Source organism: Hevea brasiliensis, chromosome 3 (genome assembly GCF_030052815.1).
Source record: "Hevea brasiliensis isolate MT/VB/25A 57/8 chromosome 3, ASM3005281v1, whole genome shotgun sequence".
Classification (NCBI taxonomy): domain Eukaryota; kingdom Viridiplantae; phylum Streptophyta; class Magnoliopsida; order Malpighiales; family Euphorbiaceae; genus Hevea; species Hevea brasiliensis.
The window spans coordinates 12655408-12679950 of record NC_079495.1 but is presented as its reverse complement, the minus strand read 5'-3'; the positions used below and the strand labels follow the sequence as shown (position 1 = coordinate 12679950).

Genomic DNA, 24543 nt, shown 5'->3' with positions numbered 1-24543 from the left:
ATTTCTGAAACATGAGTCCTATTAAATTAAAAATTTTAAATTTAAATTATTGAAATATAAATTAATTACTTTTGTAGTAGGATTAATTTGTAGGTTTATTAAAACATTAAAGACTAAATTGTTTGATTTTAAAATTACAAAGACTAATTTATAAGTTAAACTAAATCTCTAAGATTAAATTATCAAACAAAATATAATCTTAGGGACTAAATTGTTTTTATATTGAAAATAAAGTTAAAAATATTTTAATTTTTTTAACTAAAATTAATAATAATGTAATTAAATTCTATAATACTGACTAATTTATAAATTTTATTAAATTTTACAAACTAAATTACTTAATTTTAAAAATATAAAAACTAAATCAAACCTGTGGGTTAAGCTTTTTATTAAATTATAATTAAATACATTTATTACCGTTGCAAATAAGAAAATGCACGCGCTTCACAAGGAGAGTGGACTAAAGCCTTCCCCAGAGTTGTTCCCAGGTGGAAAGCCTGCCTCCTCTCCATTTAAAACAGGAATGTCTTGACCCCATCAACAAGACCAAGAACAGCACTATCAAATATCAACACCAAACCACCATCATTGATATTGATTGCCACTTCAAACTCCATTCCAGGCGCAGCTTAAACATGAGTTCACTCCTTCTTGTTTCTTTCATTCACTGCTCAGTTCCCATATCCACTGCTCTCGAGTCTGAAGTTGGTATGCTTTCTCTCTCTATATCTCATACTCACTGGTTGATGATACCAAATTCCTTGAATCTGGAATTGCTAATATACATTCTCATCACAGAAAAACCCAAAATCACATCTGAGTTTTGAAATATTTCTTAACATTCATTAGTTTAAATCCCCATCATTAGATGTTATACTGGTTAAACAACCAAATGGGTTCGCTTTAGTTGGGCTATTTGCCTTCAATTATTGGCTGTTCACTCGATTCTTGATTAATTGTGTGTTTCTAATCATTTTTTTTTTCTGTATCATTGATTTCTGCAATTCATGTGTTAAGATCAAGGAGATTCAATATTTTTCCGACCAAGGTCCCATTTTTATTTTGTTTAATAGAGAATTGTCTAGCTCTTGAGGTATCCTTGTCACTGTCAATGACATATCTGAGATAGATCATAGATTGATTTTCAGCATTTTTATGTCCTGTCTTTTGCTCTCCATTAATTTAGTTCTCTATGCCATACAATAAAACTATGCATTTGATCCTTTGCTTTCAAAGTTATAGAATAAAACTATGTCATTTGATCCTTTGCTTTCAAAGAAGGGTATTTTGTTACTAAGGTAACCGGAAAATTAAAACAACTAAAAACTAATATTTAAATTGAATCAGCAATAGCAAAAATAATAGTAGATTTGCATGAATATTGGCGAAAATTGTTACCAACTTGAAAAGTCAAAAGCAGAAGTGATTAACTTAAAACAATTGGTTAAAATTGATAAAGCATTGAACCATTAAGAGTTGAGACTTGTGTGAAGTTCCAACAGATTTTACCATTTAAGCTAGCAAACAAGACCAAAGCCCACAATCACATGATCTTTTTTACTATAAAAAACACAAATGGTGGGTCCTAGGGATAAAAATATATTATATTAGCTTAGTTTAACTTAATTAGAAACTGTTAATACTCCACATGGTGTTCCAGGAAAACTTTGATATTTCAAATCAGAGACAATTAGATTTTATCACTACAGGAATATGTTCCTATCTTGGCATCATCAGATACTTATTTAGGAAATTTTTCTTTAGCTAATCATGAATGATTTACCTAAAACTAAAACAAGAGATTTCAAGGTTAGTACAGTACTTGGTTGCAAGTGGTAAAATCAATGTAGGAGGCTGAGATCAGATTGTAAAGAGAAACATCAACATTAAATGTGCAATGTAGAGTCTGATCCAAATGTGCAATGAAGATAAATTACTGCAGAAATAAATGATGCGAGACCCTAGAATAAGAGAAAACAGTAAAATAACACTTAAGCAGCACATCTTAAATGTGACAGGACTACTGAGTTGGTAATGTTTACTTGGTTATTACAAATGCTAAATGATAATGTGAATGAAGTTCTAGCAAATAGTAAACGATAATATGAGTGAAGTTCCCATTGTCTACATAGATTCTACATTAAAAAAATGGCAAATTATAACCAGTGATCATTTCAATAACAAATAGACAGTTACCAGGTATATAGGAAAAGGCGATTTATGTCTGCTTCAAAGCCTTGGATCTCTGGCAAATGTAGGACTTTTTGCAAGAACTTTCACTGCCTAGAATCATAAACAAAAACCCACAAATAATCATCAAGAAGAGGGAAGTGCTAAAAAAATGTTCAAGATCAAATTAGCTCACCAAATTTTTTAGCTATTGGATTAAATCATTTGTGGAATCATTAGACAAGTGATTGATCAACAACTTAAAATTCTTTTCAATTTAATTGATGAGAACTAGAGTTCATACAAGCTCGAGACTATCCTAGTTACTGTGCAATTGAACCAAAATCCACTCATTTGCCCAAAAACATAAACCTAAACAATCGATTATGTTCTTATGCATTTAGTTACTATGAAATTGAACCAAACAGAACGGAATAGATAAACTACGCTACAAGAGAGAGAGATTTCTGTTCATACCTCTTGAAATTTGTTAAACAGAAAAGCCATTGCAAAATTTCAGCAGCAGAGAAAATCGTCTTCTCCGTGTTCACCACCAGGTCAATGAACTTGCCCAAGGAAATGAACTTCCCCAATTTAAAATAGCGTCCTCTTGTCGCTGGGGATGTTGGAGGCTGCGTCGAAGTAGAAGACGAGAGACAGGAATCTCAGTTGTGCAGAGATGAAAGCAGATATGGCAGGGGAATCTGAGTTGAGCAGAGACGTTAGCGGTAAGGCAGCAGTGAAAATGGTACTATCCCAACGCACATCCTGTTAATATTTTTATAATTGACTTTTTTTTTTTTAATTTACTATTCACAGACTAAAACTAAATAGAAATAAGTCAAATTTACCTTTTATATTTTTTCAAAATGTCTAATTTAATTAATTTTTAAAATTTATTTAATTTAATCTTTTTATTTTAATTTAAGTTTAAATTGATTTAATGCACAATTCACTCATCACTTATGACTTAGTGTATGAGTTATTTTCTTTTTCTTTCTTCAATATTTTTAATGTTAATTACTTAATTAATCTTTTTAATGTTAATTAAATAATTATAATTAGTTAATTTTTTATATTTAACTTTTTAATATTAATTAACAATATGAAAAAAATAATATTTTATATTTTTAATTTTATTTAATTATAATTTTCTAATTTTAATTAAGAAAATGAAAATATAAAATAATATTTTTTATTTTAAATAATTAAAATTAATTACAATCATAATTTTTAATTTTAATTAATTATATGAAAATAAAACTATTGTTTACCATTTTTCAATTTAATTAATTAATAAAAATATAAAAATAATATTTTTTTCATACTTTCATTTTAATTACTTATATTAAATAATATTATTTTTATTATTTAATTTAATTAATTATAAAAAAATAAAAATAACATTTTAATATTAAAAAATAAAAAAATATTAAAAATGGAAAATGCTCAATTTAGTCCCTGCACTTATTAGAAAAGTTCAATTTAGTCAATTTCTAATTTTTTTATCTGCTTTAGCAAAAAAGTTTCAATTTAATATCAACTTAACTCAAATTTTAAAATTTATAAGTTAAATTTCTTAATTTTTTTTATTAAAAAAATTAAAAGTTTAATTTTTTTAATTTTGAGACTGAATTTATTGATTTCTTGATTTAAATCTAAAAATTAAGAAGCTCAATTTATTTATTTTCTTAATTTTTGAGCTAAATTGAGTCTAAATTGCAACTTTTAGGCTAAATTAGACAAAAAATTAAAAATAAACTAAATTAAACTTTTCAATAAGTACAGGTGTGGAATTGAGCTGTAATCTTAAACTAAATTATTATTATTTGAAAAATAATATTTTAATTAATAATTTATATTTTAAAAATTTAATAATTTTATAAAATATTTAAATTCTCTATTTAAATTATAATATATAAAATTTTATAAATATTATTATAATATATATATATATTTAATTAATTACTTATATAAATAGATATAGGTAATAAATTCTATATATATAAAAATCAAACCCTTTTTCAAACCTGAATTATTTTAAATCTGATTATATACCATCTAAATTTATTTTATTAAGATTTGGTCTGATTAGATACTTGTAAATACCCGATAAAGTAATAGAAATCGAATTCAATGAAAAATCAAATTGATTTATTTTTTAAATTTTGATTTTTCATTTAATTGATGTGATTTTGATTATTATTTGGGTTACCTCTGTTCGATTTCCATTTAAAAAAAATTAACTTATTGGCTAAAAGAAAGCTAATCCTTAACGATAATTTTATTCAATTTTTTTAATTTTAACAAAATTGGTCAAAATTTTAAAATGTATAAAATTTTATGTAAATTTCCAAAAATTTAAAAATTTATTGCAATTTTATCCATTTTTTTATATATATCCTCTTACACTTCATTTTTTTATTGATCCAACCTTATCGATACTATTAACTACTTTCAACTTTATTTTGACATCCATTGTACATCAAAAAATTGAGATTTGAGTGGTAAGGGAAGATAAGGCTTAACCTTGTTTACCCTCATCCTTCATTAATTCACATCTTCCTAAACAGAGATAAAATAATTGTTTCTCTTAATCTTTACACTCATCCAAACAGACCCTTGACCTTAGCATGAGGAACTCAATAGTACAGATAATACGAGGAACTCAATAGTATAGATAATTAAAATTATAAGGATAAAATAATATAAATAATTAAATATCAATTATTAAATTAATTATAAGGAAACGCGTAAATATGCCTTGCACTGGGACTTTGATAACATTATGCGTAAATACGCGTATATATCGATCCTCTTGTATGCGAATCAAATATCAATTTCATTCAAAACAAATTTTATAACATTCTTCCCTTCGTATTCAATTCAATGCCGATTCATTTTAAATTTTTCAGTGCAAAGGAGTATGATTCCTTCTCGGTGGATAGCTCTGTTATTTCTGTTGATGCTCTGAAACAGAAAATTGTTGAATTAAAGTATAAATCTAAATCCAATAGCTTGTGTTTGGGTACTGATTTGGACCTTGTGGTCGTTAATGCCCAGACGAATGATTGTTACGCTGATGATATGCTGATCCCTAACAATACTAGGGTTCTGATTCGTCGTGTTCCTGGATCGCGACGTCGCAAGCCCATCGACAATACAACTATTGTTGTTAGGGAAAAGCAACGGCCACTTAGTTCCTCTTATTGTACTGGTTCTAATTCCTCCAAGATTAGCTCTGAAACTGCTATTACTGCTTCATGCAGAAGCAACCCTGCAAATACTGGTGTTAGTTCTGTTTGTTCAAGTACTGTAACTAGTTTGTCCACAACAAAACCCAATGGGGTTGATGGATTTCGATGTGACGATGGGTTTGGGGATGATGTGTTTGTGATTCCTAGAATGAAGCCAGTTCAGCATAGCAAGTCAACTGTAGATGCAGAATCTGATGAGGACAGCAAGATTAAGGCTTTAGTAAATGCTCCAGCCTTGGAATGGCGGTTGGAAGGTTCAAATGGTGTGAAAAATGGTAGGGGTTTTAGTGGATTGGTGAAGAAAATACCACCAGAGGGTTATGTATGTCACAGATGTAAAGTGCGAGGACATTTTATTCAGGACTGCCCAACAAATGGAGATCCAAATTATGATTGCAAAAGATTGAGGCCTCCTACTGGAATTCCCAAGTCGATGCTGATGCCAAACCGAGGTGGCTCTTATGTGTTGTCAAGTGGTGCAACTGCTGTTTTACAGCCAAATTATCATGCTTTTGAGAAGGAAATTTTTGGCTGCTTGCCTTCAAAGAGATCCTGGTCTGCTAGTGATCTTCCACCAGAACTTCTCTGCCCCTTGTGCAAACAAGTAATCAAGGATGCTGTCTTGACTAGCAAATGTTGTTTCAAGAGCTTTTGTGATAAGTGTATCAGGGTTCATCTAATCACCTCTAAGTTGAAATGTGTTTGTGGGGCAACAAATATCCTTACTGATTATCTGATTCCAAACATGACGCTTAGGGACACAATTAATTGCATTGTGAAATCTGGTCCTTGTTACAGCAGCAGTGGTGAAAATGCCAAAAGAAACTCTTTCCAAGATAAGGATATGGAATTGGCTCACTGTTCAGAACCTCAGATCTCTACAACAAAACCATCTGCAGAATCATTTCAGGAAGAGCAGAAGCCATCACCTGGTGATGTAGAAGATGGGGCAAATAAAAGAAAACTTATTGATGCTCCACACCAGACAACTAAGAAAGCTAGAACTACAGGAGCAACTAATGTATCTGAAGATACTATTGGGCCAATGAGAATGAAAGATACAGCATCACAAGGAGGTGTCATGGGGGTTGAGGAAAAAGTGCAGCAAAAGGAGATTTCCAGTGAGGTAGAGAAGAAAAAGGACGAGAGAGAAGTGGTCAAGGGTGAAGTCAAGCAAAAGGTGGTTTGTGGTGCGAGAGGAAAGAAAAAGAGAGAAAGAAGTCAAGATGTTGAGACTGAGAGCTATATGATGCCTATTGGTTCTTATGCATACAATCCATACTGGGTTGGTGCGCAGGTGGGGTTGGAAGGATGTATGGCACCTTATTATGCTGCTGGTGCGATGATCTATGGATTGAGCTCCTTTGGAACATCATTCAATGGTCTGATGAATCAATACACTTTTAGTATGCAGTGAATGGGTGACAGGAGATGACGCTGTGGGTTAAAAGCTTGGATGTTGACTTTTAATGGCAATCGTTCCTCTTTTTCTAGTTTCTTTTGGGCCTAAATGTACAGTAGGAGAACATGGATTTACGTTGGTCTAACCTTGGCCAGTTTTGTAATCGCTGTTTTAATATTCTTATAAAACTCTCATATTCTTTTTTCCAATAATTTTGTTGTTTATTTCATTTATTTATTCTCACAACGAATGTGTCTTTTGCAAAAAAAATAAGGGTTGCAAGGAAGCTTGAAAGTATTGAACAAAGTGCACGAATCTTTTTTTGGATTTGGAAGGGCATTCATTGTTAGCATTCCATTTTGGTAGCCTATTTCATGAGTGCTATATGGTGAATTTTTTGGAAGATTATTCATAATTTTTTATTAAAAATTGCTATTATTGCGGTTTATTAATATTATGGATCATCTTTTATAATTTAATGTTTGAAAATTGAAGAAAAATTAAGTTGTTGTGGTTCTTAATTAACAGGAGGAGAAAATTAAAGAATAAAAAATAAATTAAAAAAAATTAAATCAGACGAGATTGAATTAGTCAATGGATGACAAAAAAAATTAAAGAAAATTCTGTTTGTTTTTGTCCTCCCTTTTTGCTAATTATTTACATAAAAATAATTGCAAAAACCCACAAATGAATTCTATAGCATATGCTATTTCTTGCCATTTTTAATTGCCAAAAGGAGGAAGAAAATGCTCCGAAGTCAAGCCCCAAACATTGAAATCTACATCTTCAATCTTTCATTTCTCTACCATCTCCCTTTTGTGATTTGCAGACTGTTCTCCATATCTAAAAACTGCGACACGAGTCTTACCACTATGTGCAATATTTAACTCCATCAATATACTGATAATCTTGCATTACAAATTAACTAAAGTGAAAGAATTACTTTTTAATTCTACATTACTGTTCCTAAATGCTTTTTAATGGCATGTGCAAATGTACTCAGGATTTCAGGACCCATTTGATTTGTATATTGGAAATGAAATCAATGTTGGAATCGGAATCGAGCGAAATCAAAAATAAAATGATAAATTTTCATTTATATTTAGTTCATTGTATAATTGAAGTCAAATTTCTTTTTAAGATATTTGATTTGCATATGTAAATTACAAAATTACAATCAAACTTATTTTGTACTTAATGAAAATTAATTTAAATTATTTTTTATACTTTTATATTTTTACTTTTTAATTTTAATTATTATAAGAGAATATAAAAAGAATATTTTTTATTTTTTTATTTGAATTAATTATAATTGCAATTATAATTTTTAATTTTATTTATGCATAAGTAAGAATAAAAATAATACATTTCATCTTTTTACTTTAGATAATTAAAGTTAATTATATTCAAAATTTTTATTTAAATCAATAGTATGAAAATATAAGAATTATATTTTTACTGCGTTTCATTCTAGTTAGGTGTAATTAATTATAATTATAATGTTCAATTTTAATTATTTATACGAAAATATAAAAATAATAATTTTATATTTTAATTATTATTATTATTATTATTTTATTTTTTATTTTAATTAATTATTAAGATTATTTTAATTATTATGATTTTTATAATTATAATTATAATTTTTAATTAATTATTTGAAATATAAAAATATTTTAATGACTATAATTATTTAACTATTGTAATTGTAATTATAATTTTTATTTTTATTTTTAATTAATTATTTTAAACATAAAATATTATTTTCATATTTTTATTTTAATTAATAATATGAAAATATAAAAATTGAAACATCTCAATGAATACATGGATAAGATAATCATTCTTATTCTTGTGTTTTGATTCCCAAAGAGAAATAATGATTCTTGTGAGAATTGGATTTCCTAGTTTGTGAGAATATAAATAAAAAAATGAATTTTTAAACACCCACAAAAAGAATCATTCTAATTCATTTTCATTTCTAAGTCAATTTTTTGTGAGTCAAATGAGGCCTAAATACGATATTACAAAGATATGATGATAGAGATTAATTTGGGAATTAGTGTTAAGGAATTACTTAGTAGGCTCTCATCCTACTGATGGTAAGATTTTTGCATCCTTAAAAGCAACTATTATTCGATTAAAACTTAACGTATAATCCAATGATAAATTTTTGCATTTCATTCAATGCCCATCTAAATTTTATTTATATTTATACATTCATTTATTTAATATGATTAGTAAATAATTACACAAGGAACTTAGAAATTAGAATGTGATATTAGAAAATATGAATTAATATAGTTAAACATATCCATTTAAATTATTTTTAATATATATATACCATAAAATAAAAAATAAAATGCAACCACTTAATTAAACCAAATATTTTTATTTAATAGTTGAATTGCTTGCACGGCCAAAACCGCATCTGATTACAAAAAGAGATCCATCGGAACTATTGCTAAGCAATAAGGAGAAATTATATAATACAGCCATAATTCCATATATGATGCCTATTGGTTCTTATGCATATAATCCATACTGGGTTGGTGCGCAAGTGGGGTTGGAAGGATATATGGCACCTTATTATGCTGCTGGTGCGATGATCTATGGATTGAGCTCCTTTGGAACATCATTCAATGGTCTGATGAATTAATACACTTTTAGAATGCAGTAAATGGGTGACAAGAGATGACGCAGTGGGTTAAAAGCTTGGATATTGACTTTTAATGGCAACCCTTCCTCTTTTTCTAGTTTCTTTTGGGCCTAAATTTACAGTAGGAGAACATGGATTTACGTTGGTCTAACCTTGGCCAGTCTTTTAATCGCTGTTTTAATATTCTTATAAAACTCTCATATTCTTTTTTCCAATAATTTTGTTGTTTATTTCATTTATTTATTCTCACAACGAATATGTCTTTTGCAAGAAAAAAAAAATAAGGGTTGCAAGGAAGCTTGAAAGTATTGAACAAACAGTAGAACAAAGTGCACGAATCTTTTTTTGGATTTGGAAGGGCATTCATTATTAGCATTCCATTTTGGTAGCCTATTTCATGAGTGCTGTATGATGAATTTTTTGGAAGATTATTCATAATTTTTTATTAAAAATTGCTATTATTGCAGTTTATTAATATTGTGAATCATCTTTTATAATCTAATGTTTGAAAATTGAAGTAAAATTAAGTTGTTGTGGTTCTTAATTAACAGAGGAGAAAATTAAAGAACAAAAAATAAATTAAAAAAAATTAAATCAGACGAGATCGACTTAGTCAATGGATGACAAAAAAAATTAAAGAAATTTATGTTTGTTTTTGTCCTCCCTTTTTGCTAATTATTTACACAAAAATAATTGCAAAAACCCACAAATGAATTCTATAGCATATGCTATTTCTTGCCATTTTTAATTGCCAAAAGGAGGAAGAAAATGCTCCGAAGTCAAGCCCCAAACATTGAAATCTACATCTTCAATCTTTCATTTCTCTACCATCTCCCTTTTGTGATTTGCAGACTGTTCTCCATATCTAAAAACTGCGACACGAGTCTTACCACTATGTGCAATATTAACTCCATCAATATACTGATAATCTTGCATTACAAATTAACTAAAGTGAAAGAATTACTATTTAATTCTACATTACTGTTCCTTAATGCTTGTTAATGGCATGTGCAAATGTATTCTAGGATTTAAAATTATTTTTTTTATACTTTTATATTTTTACTTTTAAATTTTAATTATTATAAGAGAATATAAAAATAATATTTTTATATATTTTTTAATTTGAATGAATTATAATTGCAATTATAATTTTTTAATTTTATTTAATTATAAGTAAGAATAAAAATAATACATTTCATCCTTGTACTTTAGATAATTAAAGTTAATTATATTCAAAATTTTTATTTAAATTAATTATATGAAAATAAAAAATTATATTTTTACTGTGTTTTATTCTAGTTAAGTGTAATTAATTATAATTATAATGTTTAATTTTAATTGTTTATATTCAAATATAAAAATAAGAGTTTTATATTTTTATTATTATTATAATTATTTTATTTTTTATTTTAATTAATTATTTTAATTATCAAGATTAGTTTAATTATTAGCTTAATTATTCACTTTACCTTTTGAACATGTTTACTTATTAGCTTAATTGCCGACTTTGAAAATTAAAAGGTCTAATTGAATGAAAAATATTTAGATATTCAATTGAAACTTAACCTATAATCCAATGATAAATTTTTGCATTTTCCCGATTCAATGCCTATCTAAATTTTATTTATATTTATGATTATCGAAAAATTAACCTTTATAATTAAAATTAAGCATTCATTTATTTAATATGATTAGCAAATAATTACACAAGGAACTTAGAAATTAGAATGTGATATTAGAAAATATGAATTTGATATTAGAAAATATGAATTAATATACTTACACATATCCATTTAAATTATTTTTAATATATATACTATAAAATAAAAAATAAAATGCAACCGCTTAATTAAAGCGTATATTTTTATTTAATCGCTGAATTGCTTACATGGCCAGAATTGCATCCAATTACAAAAAAGAGATCTTTCGGAACCATCGCTAAGCAATCAGGAGAAATTATATAATACTGCTGTGATTTCATAGAGGATGACCTACATAAAATAGCAAGCTAATGAAATTCATATAAATAGGTATAAGTGGATCCCATGATATTCAGTTTTTTTTATGTGTTGAAAGCAATTTTTTATTTCCTTTTAAATAATAACAACCTATCCTTGTTTGGTTCAATTCCATGATAAAATTCATTTCATTTGTAAATGAATTTCTTTGATATATTTTATATTAAATATGAAACTCATTTCAAATGAAATAAATTTTGTATTTGAAATAAATAAAGTAAAATAAAATGATGTATAATAAGAGAATAATTTTATCACTTGAAATACATATGATTTTAAGTTTATAATTTATTTGCAAATTCTATCAATTTTGATGAAATTTGGTTTAGTTATAATAAATTCCATGAAATTGATTATTAAGACTTTCAAATGAATTTTCATTTTGTCATGACCGAAATTATGAGCCAGACCGGCATTAGGATTTGGGTTAGTATAAAGCCCCCGAAGCCCGTAGTAAGCCCAACTAATCTTTAACCTATCCATGAAGCCCATATTTTGAGCCTGTTTCTAAGAAATCAATCGGACAGAGTTCGACCATAAAATGGACCATCCAACAGTGAGTTTTTAGGTCACCCGACCTGTGATCACAATATACATATATATGGGGAGCTCAGCTCTTCCTCACAATCATCAACAACTCAATATAAGATGAAATGGGAGTCCAACTCCCTCATCCAACATGATTATCCATCCACTCATTCCACATACATATATTAATAAGTTTAGAATTCCAAAATAATTAATCTTACAATTCCAAGCTAAGTAAAATAATTTTACACATGCAGAGGTCCAGAATTTAAATTTAACAATACAAAATATGAAAATAACCGTTAGTAGATGTGCGAGATAGGAAGCAGGTTAGACACAAAAAATAAGCTCTTCTATAACCTGGAAAAAACAGGTGAACAGGAGTGAGCGTTCGATTCATAGAGTAAGATATTGATTTTACTTATTATTTCTATAATTATCTCTGTCTAGTGCATCCTAAGAGTGAAATGCATCATCTTCACATATTTCAAACAAATCAAATCATAATTACCTCAAAGGCAATCTGGAGCACTCACCCACCCGTGTGTTACATCCATATTCACACATATATATATGAGAGCTGATCTTCTACACAGCTCTCTTAGTTCCAACCTTTGCCAGTGAGATCAACTCAAAGCCGGACTTTCTCTTATTAACCAAATGTGAGGGCTAGCGAGATCAACTCAAAGCCGTGCCTACCCCGACTTATCCATAATAAGGATCGGGTCCAAGCGAGTTAAGCTCCAGCTGCAGCTACCTATCCTATCTATATCCATATACACAACTCATAAACACCGACTCACACACACAGCTCCAGATCGCCATAAAGCAACAGTCACAACAACATCATCGAATACAAATGTAATACAAGGCGTGCCTAGCAAATAACTATGTACATATATCTATAAGTGATGCATGAGCATGCCTTGAATACATAATAATATCGAAAATATAAATAAAATCAATATCTACTCACAGAGAGGATGACTCAACTGCAGCTAGTCCGACCGGATAGAAGAAAATTGGCCCGCACCATTCACCTATACATATACATTGACCTCTATCAATTAACTAACAAAATTAACCAATTAATTTAATCTATAAAAGTAAGAATAAATCCTAAGGTATTGCCGAAATTTTAACAGAGTCTTCCTTGTAACTAGACCTAACCCCCTGCATGAAAATTCAATAAAATGCAACACACAGGGCCTTAAGCCCACAATAGCAATAACATCATACGGCCCCTCCTGAGCCCGCCAAACTAGATAATACTAAACTGACTACACAAAATAATTATTTAAAAATTCAAAGTGTTACATTCTTCCTCCCTTATAGAAAATTTGTCCTCGAATTTTGCACAAGGCAGAATAATAATAAAGAACTACATATTAAACAAATACGGGTACTTGCTGCGCATACCCTACTCTGACTCCCATGTGCATTTCTCTACAGATTGACTCTTCTATAGAACTTTAACTATGGGAATCTATTTTGATCAAAACCACCTTAGCTGATAGTCCACTATAGCTACTAGCTGCTCCTTGAAAGTCAAATTCTCATCTAACTCTACTGTGTCTAGTTGTAGCATATGAGAAGGGTTAGAAACATACTTCCTAAGCATGGAAATATAGGATACTGGAAGCTTGATGGCAACTCTAACAGATAAGCAACTGCTCTTACTCTGTCCGTGATCTTAAAAGGTCCTACGTAACAGGGTGTCAATTTGCCTTTCTTTTCAAATCACATAACCCCTTTCATAGGAGAGACCTTTAAGAACACATAATCACCCACTACAAATTCTACATCTTTCCTCTTTGGATTTGCATAACTCTTCTGCCTTCTAAAAGCTATCTTTAAACGTTCTCTTATCAAAAGAACCATCTCTAAAGTGTACTGCACTAGATCTAAGTCATGTACTCTCGCCTAGCCAACTTCTGTCCAACATAGAGGAGACCTACATTTCCTGCCATATAGTGCCTCATAAGGTGCCATTCTAATATTGGAATGATAACTATTATTGTACGCAAACTCCACTAATGGTAGCTGATCATGCCACTAACCTTCAAAATCTAGCACACACATGCAAAGTATGTCTTCCAATGTCTAAATGGTTCTTTTAGACTGCCTATCTGTCTGAGGGTAAAAGGTTATACTAAAGTTTAACTATGTGCCAAGTGCCTCTTGTAGCTTCCTTCGGAACCGAGAAGTGAACTAGGGCCCCCTGTCAGATATTATGGATGCAGAAATTCCATGTGATCTGACCATTTCACGAATATAGAGCCTGGTGCATTGGGCAATAGAATAGGTGGTCTGCACAGGTAAAAAGTGAGCTGACCTAGTTAGACGATCCACAATTACCCATATAGAATCATGTCCTCGTGTGGTATGAGGCAATCCAATCACGAAGTCTATAGTAATCATCTCCCACTTTTACTCTAGAATGGGAATCTCCTGCAACTTTTCTGACAGCCTCTGATGTTCAAACTTCACCTTCTGACAAGTTAAGCAGTTAGACACAAAATCTACTATGTCTCTCTTCATGCCATTCCACCAGTACCTTTCTTTCATATCATGATACATCTTGGTGGATCCTGAGTGAACACTGTAGGGTATGTAGTGTGCCTCTTGTATGATCTCATTCCTGAGGTTGTCCACATTTGGCACACATATGCTGGAGCCTTGTATAAGGGTATCATCTACATGAAATCCAAATTCACAATTTTTCCCTTGCTGCACTCTTTCTATAATTTGCATCAATTATGGGTCTTTGTGCTGAGAAACCCTAATCCTATCCCGTAGATCCGGCCTTACTCTAAAATGTGCCAAAAGTGCACCCAAATCTATTATGGCCAAGATCAAACCCTGATCCATCAACTCATGCAACTCTCAAATCAACGGTCTCTTTTCCGTTGATATATGTGTTAAGCTACCAGAAGATTTCCTGCTCAAGGCATCTGCCATTACATTCACTTTAGTAAGGTGATACTGAATGGTACAGTCATAATCTTTCAGAAGCTCCATCCATCTCCTTTACCTTAAATTTAAGTCTCTCTATTGGAAAATGTAATTTAAGCTTTTATGGTCAGTGTATATCTCACACATCTCACCATACATATAATGTCTTTAGATCTTTAATGCAAAAATTACAACTGCCATCTCCAGATCATGAGTAGGGTAGTTTTGCTCGTGCCTCTTTAACTGCCTTAAAATAAACACTACTTTACCATGCTACATTAAAACACACCGCAACCCAACTCTGGAAGTATCATAATACACTGTATACCCTTTTTCACTCACTGGCAAGGTCAACACTGGAGCTGTAGTTAAACATTCCTTAAGCTTTTGAAAGTTCTCCTCACACTCATCTGACCAGATAAATGGGACATTCTTTCGAGTCAACCAAGTCAAAGGAGCTGCTATTCTAAAAAATTCTGCATAAAACGCATGTAGTAGCCTACTATGCTTAGAAAACTTCATACCTTAGTAACTGTGGTAGACCTAAGCTAATCAATTACTTCTTTAATTTTCTTGGGATCCACCTGAATACCTTCACTAAAGGCCACATGTCCTAAGAATGAAATATTCTCTAGCCAAAAGTCACACTTTGAAAACTTAGCATACAGTTGATACTCCCTCAAAGTCTGCATAGATGATTGATAACACTTTACTTATATCCGCCTCTTGTCAGAGCACACTAAATACCATCCAATTGTCAAACATTCTTTATAGCATCTATCGACATCGTAAAGTGAATTGGGTGTCTCTCCGACTTGACAAAAGTTTAAGTATTCTCAAGCCACCAAGTCAATACCACTTATCATATCCTACTCCTTTCCTGAAAAAGGAGTTTCTTAACTTCTGCTTGAAACTTCTTACTATCTGACTTACTTCCTAACACAATAGCACTTAAAACAAGGCTCCACCGCTCCATCAACCTGCCAATTTACTATAACTCATTCTAAACGTCCCTTAGTGTTCCTCTCATACCATTCCTTTTGTCTTTCCTCACCTTATATCTTTTCCTTTGAAGATATTCATCCTATCAATGTTAACTTTAAACTTTTATTGATTCTTAATTCTAGCTTGATTTGCTAATTCCATTACTTTCAAAATTCTAACTCTGTGATTTGTTTCCACTGGCACATACAACATATAGTGTCATACTATAGCACTAGCCTACAACTCATATTATGGAACTTAAGCAATCCACCATGGATGATTCTTCCTGTATCTCCTTCCTAACAGGTCCATCATTACATTTTCATTCTGTATTATTCTTTATAGGGAATTACCCTTCAGGGTTAGATAGGTATCCTTAAACTTATAGGTCCCACCTATACTAACATGGCAGTGAAAAATGTGTGTTATACCACAATCCTAGATAAGATATGTCACGTATTCATTCTCCTTGATGTAGCCAGATCTCTTGATCCTCTTTCATTCTTGACATTATATATGCACTTATTATCATTTGCCTCAGGAGGCTGTGTACGTACTAATGCCCATCAAATTCTCAATTGATTGGTCACCTTGACACAGCCTCCTTTCTTAAAACATGAACTAATTTAAAAAGAATGAGAGATCTTCTCTTATAATTTATAATAATAAATAATGTTTAGCTCATACCTCTTAGTCTTCCTTTTTAATTCCATCATTTCTTTGTAATTATTGTGCTTTATTATAAGATATCAGTTGTATCTACCCTTTGTTGTACTATTATCGTACTTGACGTATCATCTTAGAATTTACAATTTCCTTTTTTACTCTGCATTTATCCTCCATACTTATAATTATTTGTCCAATGCTCCTTCTACTTGGTTATATTCTAGAAGATAAAGCACTGATAGATTCTTTCAGATCTACTCCAATCCTACCAACAATCACTCCTCAAATTCATGTGCTTCTCAATATCTTATAATTACATCTATACCTATCTTGTCCTATCTTGACTTTTACTAGTATTCTACTATATATTATCATACTATTATTTATGTTTTCTTACATAATTATCCTATTGGTCACACTAAAAATATTTGTCTAACTCCAATTACAGACTCTAGGTCTCACCATCCTGAATTCTAATGTTAAACCTCTGTGCCATTATCTCTTATTTCTTTCTCTCATCAGGCATATTCAAATCTATTAGGCTGAGTTTTATTCAACTTACTACCTACTGACTTCACTTCTTCGTCTGCTAAAGCTATTCGGGTTATCGTTGCACACCCTCAAGTTACTATCTACTTTGGTTACCTACCTCACCTAGCTTCCGTCATACCATTAACACTCAAAAGGTCCTTGTCCCATTGCCTCTTATTCTACCGTGGGGACAGAAAATAGACAAAATTTATTCCAGATCCTTCAACTTTGAGTTTCATGTTCTAGCTCCTAACACTGTATCAACTATGACCTGCTCTGAACTCTGCACTTCTAGGTCCTATACCATGACAAACGTCCTCTTTAATGTCATCCTTTTCTAAGCTCTTTATCCTTACTATTTTGTTTATCTTGTTACCTTTCCTAGAACTGCACTTTGCCTCCTCTATATCTTGACTCTACTTTTCCTAATCTTATCCTATTATGAGGCTTACAATTTGTTCTTTAGCCAACTCCTTTTGTCTTACTCAATTATTCTTTAGTTCTACTCTTTTTATTAACCTGATTGTCATGTCAGAAACTTATATCCCTTCACTATCTCTATCAAGTCATCAACACCTAGATGTTACTTAGAATTAGTCCTCTAACTACTCTAGCTAGTACTTCTACTGGTATTCATGTTATCTCTCCTGCTGCATTTGATCCACCTATTCTATCTTTCCCTTTTGCACTTCTTCTATATTTACACATATTCTATGATTTATCTATGCTAACTTCTGTCCTTATCTTTCCTTTATTTAGAGTATACTTTTGTCTCAAGCAACAAAAATCTAAGGAGGAACTTAAGGAATAGTAGCCATGCATTCACTATATGATATCTGTTTATGTTCTTTAGACCACATATTACCCCCTACTACCTCATGGAGGATATGTACAGAGATTCTATTTTCCCATACCCACTCAATTAGCCAAACATAAAATATTGGGTACCTAAACTCGTTATTCAATTCAAAGACCTTTAATCCATCATTATCCGATCACTTATAATTACTACAATGGAACTTGTACCCTCTCTACGGTACTTGAGTCAACAACTCTCTACCACAGCTTATTGTCCTAACTGGGATGCCAATCATTTAGTCATCAACACCAATAGTAATCCACTATCTCACTTGAAGGACATTAGCATACTTTGCAATACATCTAACGTTAAGAGAGTTACTACATCTACTATATTGCCACAACTGTATAAGGATATCTACTCTCTTATCATACTCTAAAATTCCCTATAACATCATCTCATAGGCTATGAACATTATTCCTAGCCTTCGATCTCCTTTAGGCAGCAAAGTTGTACTTTGCACCTTGCTGACACACAAGGAGTATACTATTCTTACTAAACTTTAGGCAAAACTTCCCTTGTAAGGTCAAAATTATCCAAGACCCTATATCCGAGTCCAGATGGTCTCATTATATAGGTGTTACCTTTACTTTAACTATACTGAAACCTCTAATCTTATGATGAGTCCTGATATAACTCTAGCTCATGCTAGGGTAACCGAGTCACTGACCTTAATTACTGACCAACTATAACATTTGATATTCTAACTCAAGGGTTTTAAACCCCTAGCTAGGAGTTTTCAACTCCTCTACAGATATAGAACTTTGTTCTGGCATATCTATACCAAACCAGAGGTTACCTACAAACACTCTCATCTTGGAACACCACGAAAAAGCACGCAGCTCTACACAATAATCCCATGTCAGTACTGTAATCTGTAGCTTCTAGCACAAACATAGAGAACATTGCATAGTTATTACGGTACGTCCCAAAAAACTAGTTTCCCAATCTTTTATCTCTCTCGGATTAACTGATACTATAACTTTCTCTGATTGGGCTATCCACTAACGACTGCCAGCAGTGACACCCTCACTCCCATCTAGGGCAGCTATACTACCAAAAGTCACATTTATGTCCCCGTGCCTTGCACTAGATAAGTACATTATTTGCACCATACTGACAAAAACACAACATTCTTTGGAGTACATATTCCCATGGTGGATCTCAACACGTCTATTAACTCTATTTCACATCTCTATATACTCCACGAAAATCAAGACACTAACTGCAGCACTCTTATATTACTCGAGGTATAACACAAAAGCTAGAAACAAGGAATTACAGAAAAAGATGAAATAGGAACCTATACTCCGCATGTGACCTCCTAACAAGACCCCTTTTTAAATCTCTAGACATGCACTTCCCAAGAATTTGTAACCAAGCTCTGATACCATTATTGTCATGACTCAAATTATGGGCCAGATCGACACTAGGACTTGGGTCAACATAAGGCCCTCGAAGCCCATAATAAGCCCAACTAATCTCTAACCCATCCATAAGGCCCATATTTTGAGCCCATTTCTAAGAAATCAACCAGACAGAGTTTGACCATAAGCTAGACCATCCAACGGGAAGTTTTAGCTCACCCAACATGTGATCACAATATACATATATATGGGGAGCTCAACTTTCCCTCACAATCATCAACAACTCAATATAAGATCAAATGGGAGTCCAACTCCCTCATCCAAAATGATCATCCATCCATTCATTCCACATACATATATTAATAAGTTTACAATTCTAAAATAATTAACCTTACAATCCCAAGCTAAGTAAAATAATTCTACACATGTGGAGGTCTAGAATTTAAATTTAACAATACAAAATATGAAAATAACTGCTAGTAGACCTGTGAGGTAGGAAGTAGGTTAGACACAAGAAATAAGCTCTCCTGTAACCTGAAAAAAATGGGTGAACAGGAGTAAGTGTTTGACTCATAAAGTAAGATATTGATTTTACTTACAATTTCTATAACTATCTATGTCTAGTGCATCCTAAGAGTGAAATGCATCATCTTCACATATTTCAAACAAATCAAATAATAATCACCTCAAAGGCAATCTGAAGCACTCACCCACCTGTGTGTCACATCCATACTCACACATATATATATGGGAGCTGATCCCCTGCACAGCTCTTTTAGTTCCAACCTCTGCCAGCGAGATCAACTCAAAGCCAGACTTTCTCTTAATAACCAAATGTGGAGGCTAGCGAGATCAATTCAAAGCTGTGCCTACCCCAACTTATCCATAAATCAGGTCCTAGCGAGTCAAGCTCCAACTGCATCTACCCGTCCTATCCATATCCATATACATAACTCATACACACTAACTCACACACACAGCTCCAGATCGCCATAAAGCAACAATCACAACAACATAATCAAACACAAATGCAATACAAGGCGTGCCTAGTAAATAACTATGTACATATATCTATAAGTGATGCATGAACATGCCTTGAATACATAATAATATCAAAAGCGTAAATAAAATCTATATCTACTCACAGAGAGGATGACCTGACTATAGCTAGTCTGACTGGATAAAAGAAGATTGGCCAGCACCTCTCACCTATACATATACATTGACCTCTATCAATTAACTGACAAAATTAATCAATTAATTTAATCTATAAAAGTAAGAATAAATCCTAAGGTATTGCTGAAATTTTAACAGAGTTTCCCTTGTAACTAGACCTAACCCCCTACATGAAAATTCAATAAAACAACGCACAGGGCCTTAGGCCCACAATAGCAGCAACAACATCATACGACCCCTCCTGAGCCCGCCAAACTAGACAATACTCAATTGACTACACAAAATAATTATTTTAAAATTCATAGTGTTACACATTTAAACCAGACACTAAAATTTTAGATTTGCAAATAAATTCTATAAAATTTCATGAAATTTATTTATACCAAACACTACCTTGGGCTTCATTTGTTTTGAAAAATAATTTATATATGAAAAATATTTTTCATGGAAAATGTTTTCTAAGAAAATGTATTTCATCAAAATATTTTTTTATAAATCCGTTATTTGATTGTAATGTTAAACTAATAGTATATATTTATATCACACATGTACAACTGTTTTCATACTTTAATAAGATTTTTAAAGTCCAAAAATTGACTTTTAAAAAGAGAAAGTTATTTTCCTAAAAAATAACTTAATTTTTTTATTAGAAAAATATTTTCCTTTAACCCATTTTTCTGAGTGCCTCTAATGTTAAAAAATACAAAAGATATTTTATAGAAATATATTTTCTGCAAAATAAAAAGAGTATAAAAGTATAAATATTTAAAGGTAAAACAAGTTTATTAACATTTTATTTGATAAAAGTACTAAAGAGTTTGATTAATTACAAAATAAGTTTAAAAAAAAAAACACTACAAGAAATTTAAAAAACAGCGACTAAATTTACCGACTATAAAAATATGGTTACAAATTACCGACTTATTACCGATTAAATAGCTATGCCAATAAAATAAAAATGCAAAATATTTTTTACTGATTAAATTACCGACTGTTTATTGACTAAATATTATCGATTACAATTTTTAGTAGGTAAAATTGGTGCCAAAAATGCACGACAAAGAAAGTGACGAAATAGTAAATATTACCAACTAAATATATAGTCGGTAATTACTGACTATCTAATTTTTAGTTGGCATTTACAGATTATTTGCTTTTTAGTTGGTGAAATTCAAAACTCATAACAACATAGTTTTACAACTCAAAAAATAGTACCGACTTAAAAAGTATTTAGTTGGTATTTACCGACTGTATATTATTTAGTCAGTAAATCTAAAAACTCATGAAAATAAAATTTTACAATTGGAGAGAAATAATACCGACTACATTGTAATTTAATTGATAAATATCAACAAATGTTATGTTTAGTCGATAAAAATAAAGCTAATAAAAATAAAATTATATAATTCGAGAGAAATATTACCGACTAAATGGATAATTAGTTGGTATTTACCAACAAATACTGTTATTAGTCAGTAACGTTAAAGATAATAAAAATAAAATTTTATTAATCAAGAGAAATATTATTGACTACATTGTACATTAGCTGGCATGTACCAACTAATTTTATGTTAGTCGGTAATATTAAAAGTAATAAAAATAAAATTTCATAATTCGAGAGAAATATTATGATTAAAACGCGATTTAGTTGGTAGTTACTAAGTAATTTACTTGTTAGTCGGTAAAATTAAAGGCAATAAAAGTGAAATTTAATAATTCGAGGAAAATATTACCGACTATATGACAGTTTAGTTGGTATTTACGAACAAATTTGATTGTTAGTTGGTAAAGCTAATTCTTAAAAAACTAAAATCTAATAATTCGAAAGAAATATTACCGACTAACTTATATTTTAGTTGGTATTTAGCAACTATATTTTTTTAGTTTGTGCTGTTAAAGCTCATAAAGTTAAAAGTTTTGTAAATTAAGAAAAATATTATTGACTAAATGGTAATTTAGTTAGTATTTACCAACTAATTTTATTGTTAGTCGGTAAAATTAAAGGTAATAAAAATAAAAATTTTTAATTTGAGAGAAATATTACTGACTAAATAGAGTTTTAGTTGGTATTACTAACTAATTTATTTTCAGTCGGTAAAATCAAAGCTCATAAAAATAAAATTTTATAATTCGAGAGAAATAATACATACTACATTGTCATTTAATTGGTAAATACCAATGAATGTTATGTTTAGTCAGTAAAAATAAAGCTAGTAAAAAGAAAATTATATAATTCGAGAGAAATATTACCGATTAAATAGATAATTAGTTAGTAGTTACCAACTAATATTATAATTAGTCAATAATGTTAAAGATAATAAAAATAAAATTTTATGATTCAAGAAAAATAATACCGACTGAATAATTATTTAGCTGGTATTTACCAACTAAGTTTGTTATTAGTTGGTAAAATTAAAGGTAATACAAATAAAATTCTATAATTCGCGAGAAATATTATCGGCTAAATATTATTTTAATTGGTATTTATTAGTTATATTTATTTAGTCGATAAAATTAAAATCAAATAAAAACTAAATTTTACTATTTGAGAGAAGTGGTAATTCAATTAATTATGTTTAGTCGGTAAAAATAAAGCTAATAAAAATAAAATTATATAATTCGAGAGAAATATTACCGACTAAATGGATAATTAGTTGGTATTTACTAACTATTACTGTTATTAGTTAGTAACGTTAAAGATAATAAAAATAAAATTTTATTAATCAAGAGAAACAGTACCGATTACATTGTACATTAGTTAGCATGTACCAACTAATTTTATGTTAGTTGGTAATATTAAAAGTAATAAAAATAAAATTTCATAATTCGAGAGAAATATTACGATTAAAACGCGATTTAGTTGGTAGTTACTAACTAATTTACTTATTAGACTGTAAAATTAAAGGTAATAAAAGTGAAATTTAATAATTCGAGGAAAATATTACCGACTATATGACAATTTAGTTGGTATTTACGAACTAATTTGATTGTTAGTTGGTAAAGCTAAATCTTAAAAAAATAAAATCTAATAATTCGAAAGAAATATTATCGATTAACTTATATTTTAGTTAGTATTTACCAACTACGTTTTTTTAGTCTGTACTGTAATGGCCCGGCCCACTAGTGATATTGTCCGCTCTGGGCCGTAGCCCTCACGGTTTTAAAACGCGTCAATAGGGGTTACGAACTGTCAACTTATGAACCCAGCATCTCTCCCGTGTTTTGTCGATGTGGGATTTGCCTAGGGTGTTACAATCCACCCCCCTTATGGGACTCAGCGTCCTCGCTGAGGTTTGCCCCACCATCGTTCAAGGTTGCACGCGGAGCGGCTCTGATACCACAAATGTAATGGCCCGGCCCACTAGTGATATTGTCCGCTCTGGGCCGTAGCCCTCACGGTTTTAAAACGCGTCAATAGGGGTTACGAACTGTCAACTTATGAACCCAGCATCTCTCCCATGTTTTGTCGATGTGGGATTTGCCTAGGGTGTTACGTGTACTGTTAAAGCTCATAAAGTTAAAAGTTCTATAAATTGAGAGAAATATTATCGACTAAATGGTGATTTAGTTAGTATTTACCAACTAATTTTATTGTTAATCGGTAAAATTAAAGGTAATAAAAATAAAAATTTTTAATTTGAAGGAAATATTACTGACTAAATAGAGTTTTAGTTGGTATTACTAACTAATTTATTTTTAGTCGGTAAAATTAAAGCTCATAAAAATAAAATTTTATAATTTGAGAGAAATAATACAGATTACATTGTCATTTAATTGGTAAATACCAACGAATGTTATGTTTAGTCAGTAAAAATAAAGCTAGTAAAAAGAAAATTATATAATTCGAGAGAAATATTACCGACTAAATAGATAATTAGTTGGTAGTTACCAACTAATATTATTATTAGTCAATAATGTTAAAGATAATAAAAATAAAATTTTATGATTCGAAAAAAATAATACCGACTGAAT

The 24543-nt window shown here is 30.5% G+C and overlaps 1 protein-coding gene and 1 long non-coding RNA gene across 4 annotated transcripts; one reads left to right on the top strand and one right to left on the bottom strand.

The window, feature by feature from the left end:
* Positions 1-538: 538 nt before the first annotated feature.
* Positions 539-2945, bottom strand: LOC131169178 (uncharacterized). Of its 3 annotated transcripts, none has more exons than XR_009147573.1 (3): positions 2647-2919; positions 2197-2283; positions 539-776 (listed from the first exon to the last, which is right to left on the bottom strand). It is a non-coding gene; the product is annotated as an uncharacterized LOC131169178 (long non-coding RNA). The 3 variants fall into 3 exon arrangements; XR_009147572.1 differs by having other exon boundaries at positions 539-767; positions 2647-2915; XR_009147571.1 differs by lacking the exon at positions 539-776 and having other exon boundaries at positions 1968-2283; positions 2647-2945.
* Positions 2946-4300: 1355 nt separating this feature from the next.
* Positions 4301-7110, top strand: LOC131178633 (E3 ubiquitin ligase PARAQUAT TOLERANCE 3-like). The gene has a single exon (XM_058143888.1). It carries the CDS (start codon positions 5059-5061, stop codon positions 6841-6843), a length of 1785 nt encoding a protein of 594 aa, XP_057999871.1. The 5' UTR covers positions 4301-5058; the 3' UTR covers positions 6844-7110.
* The last annotated feature ends 17433 nt before the right edge of the window (positions 7111-24543 follow it).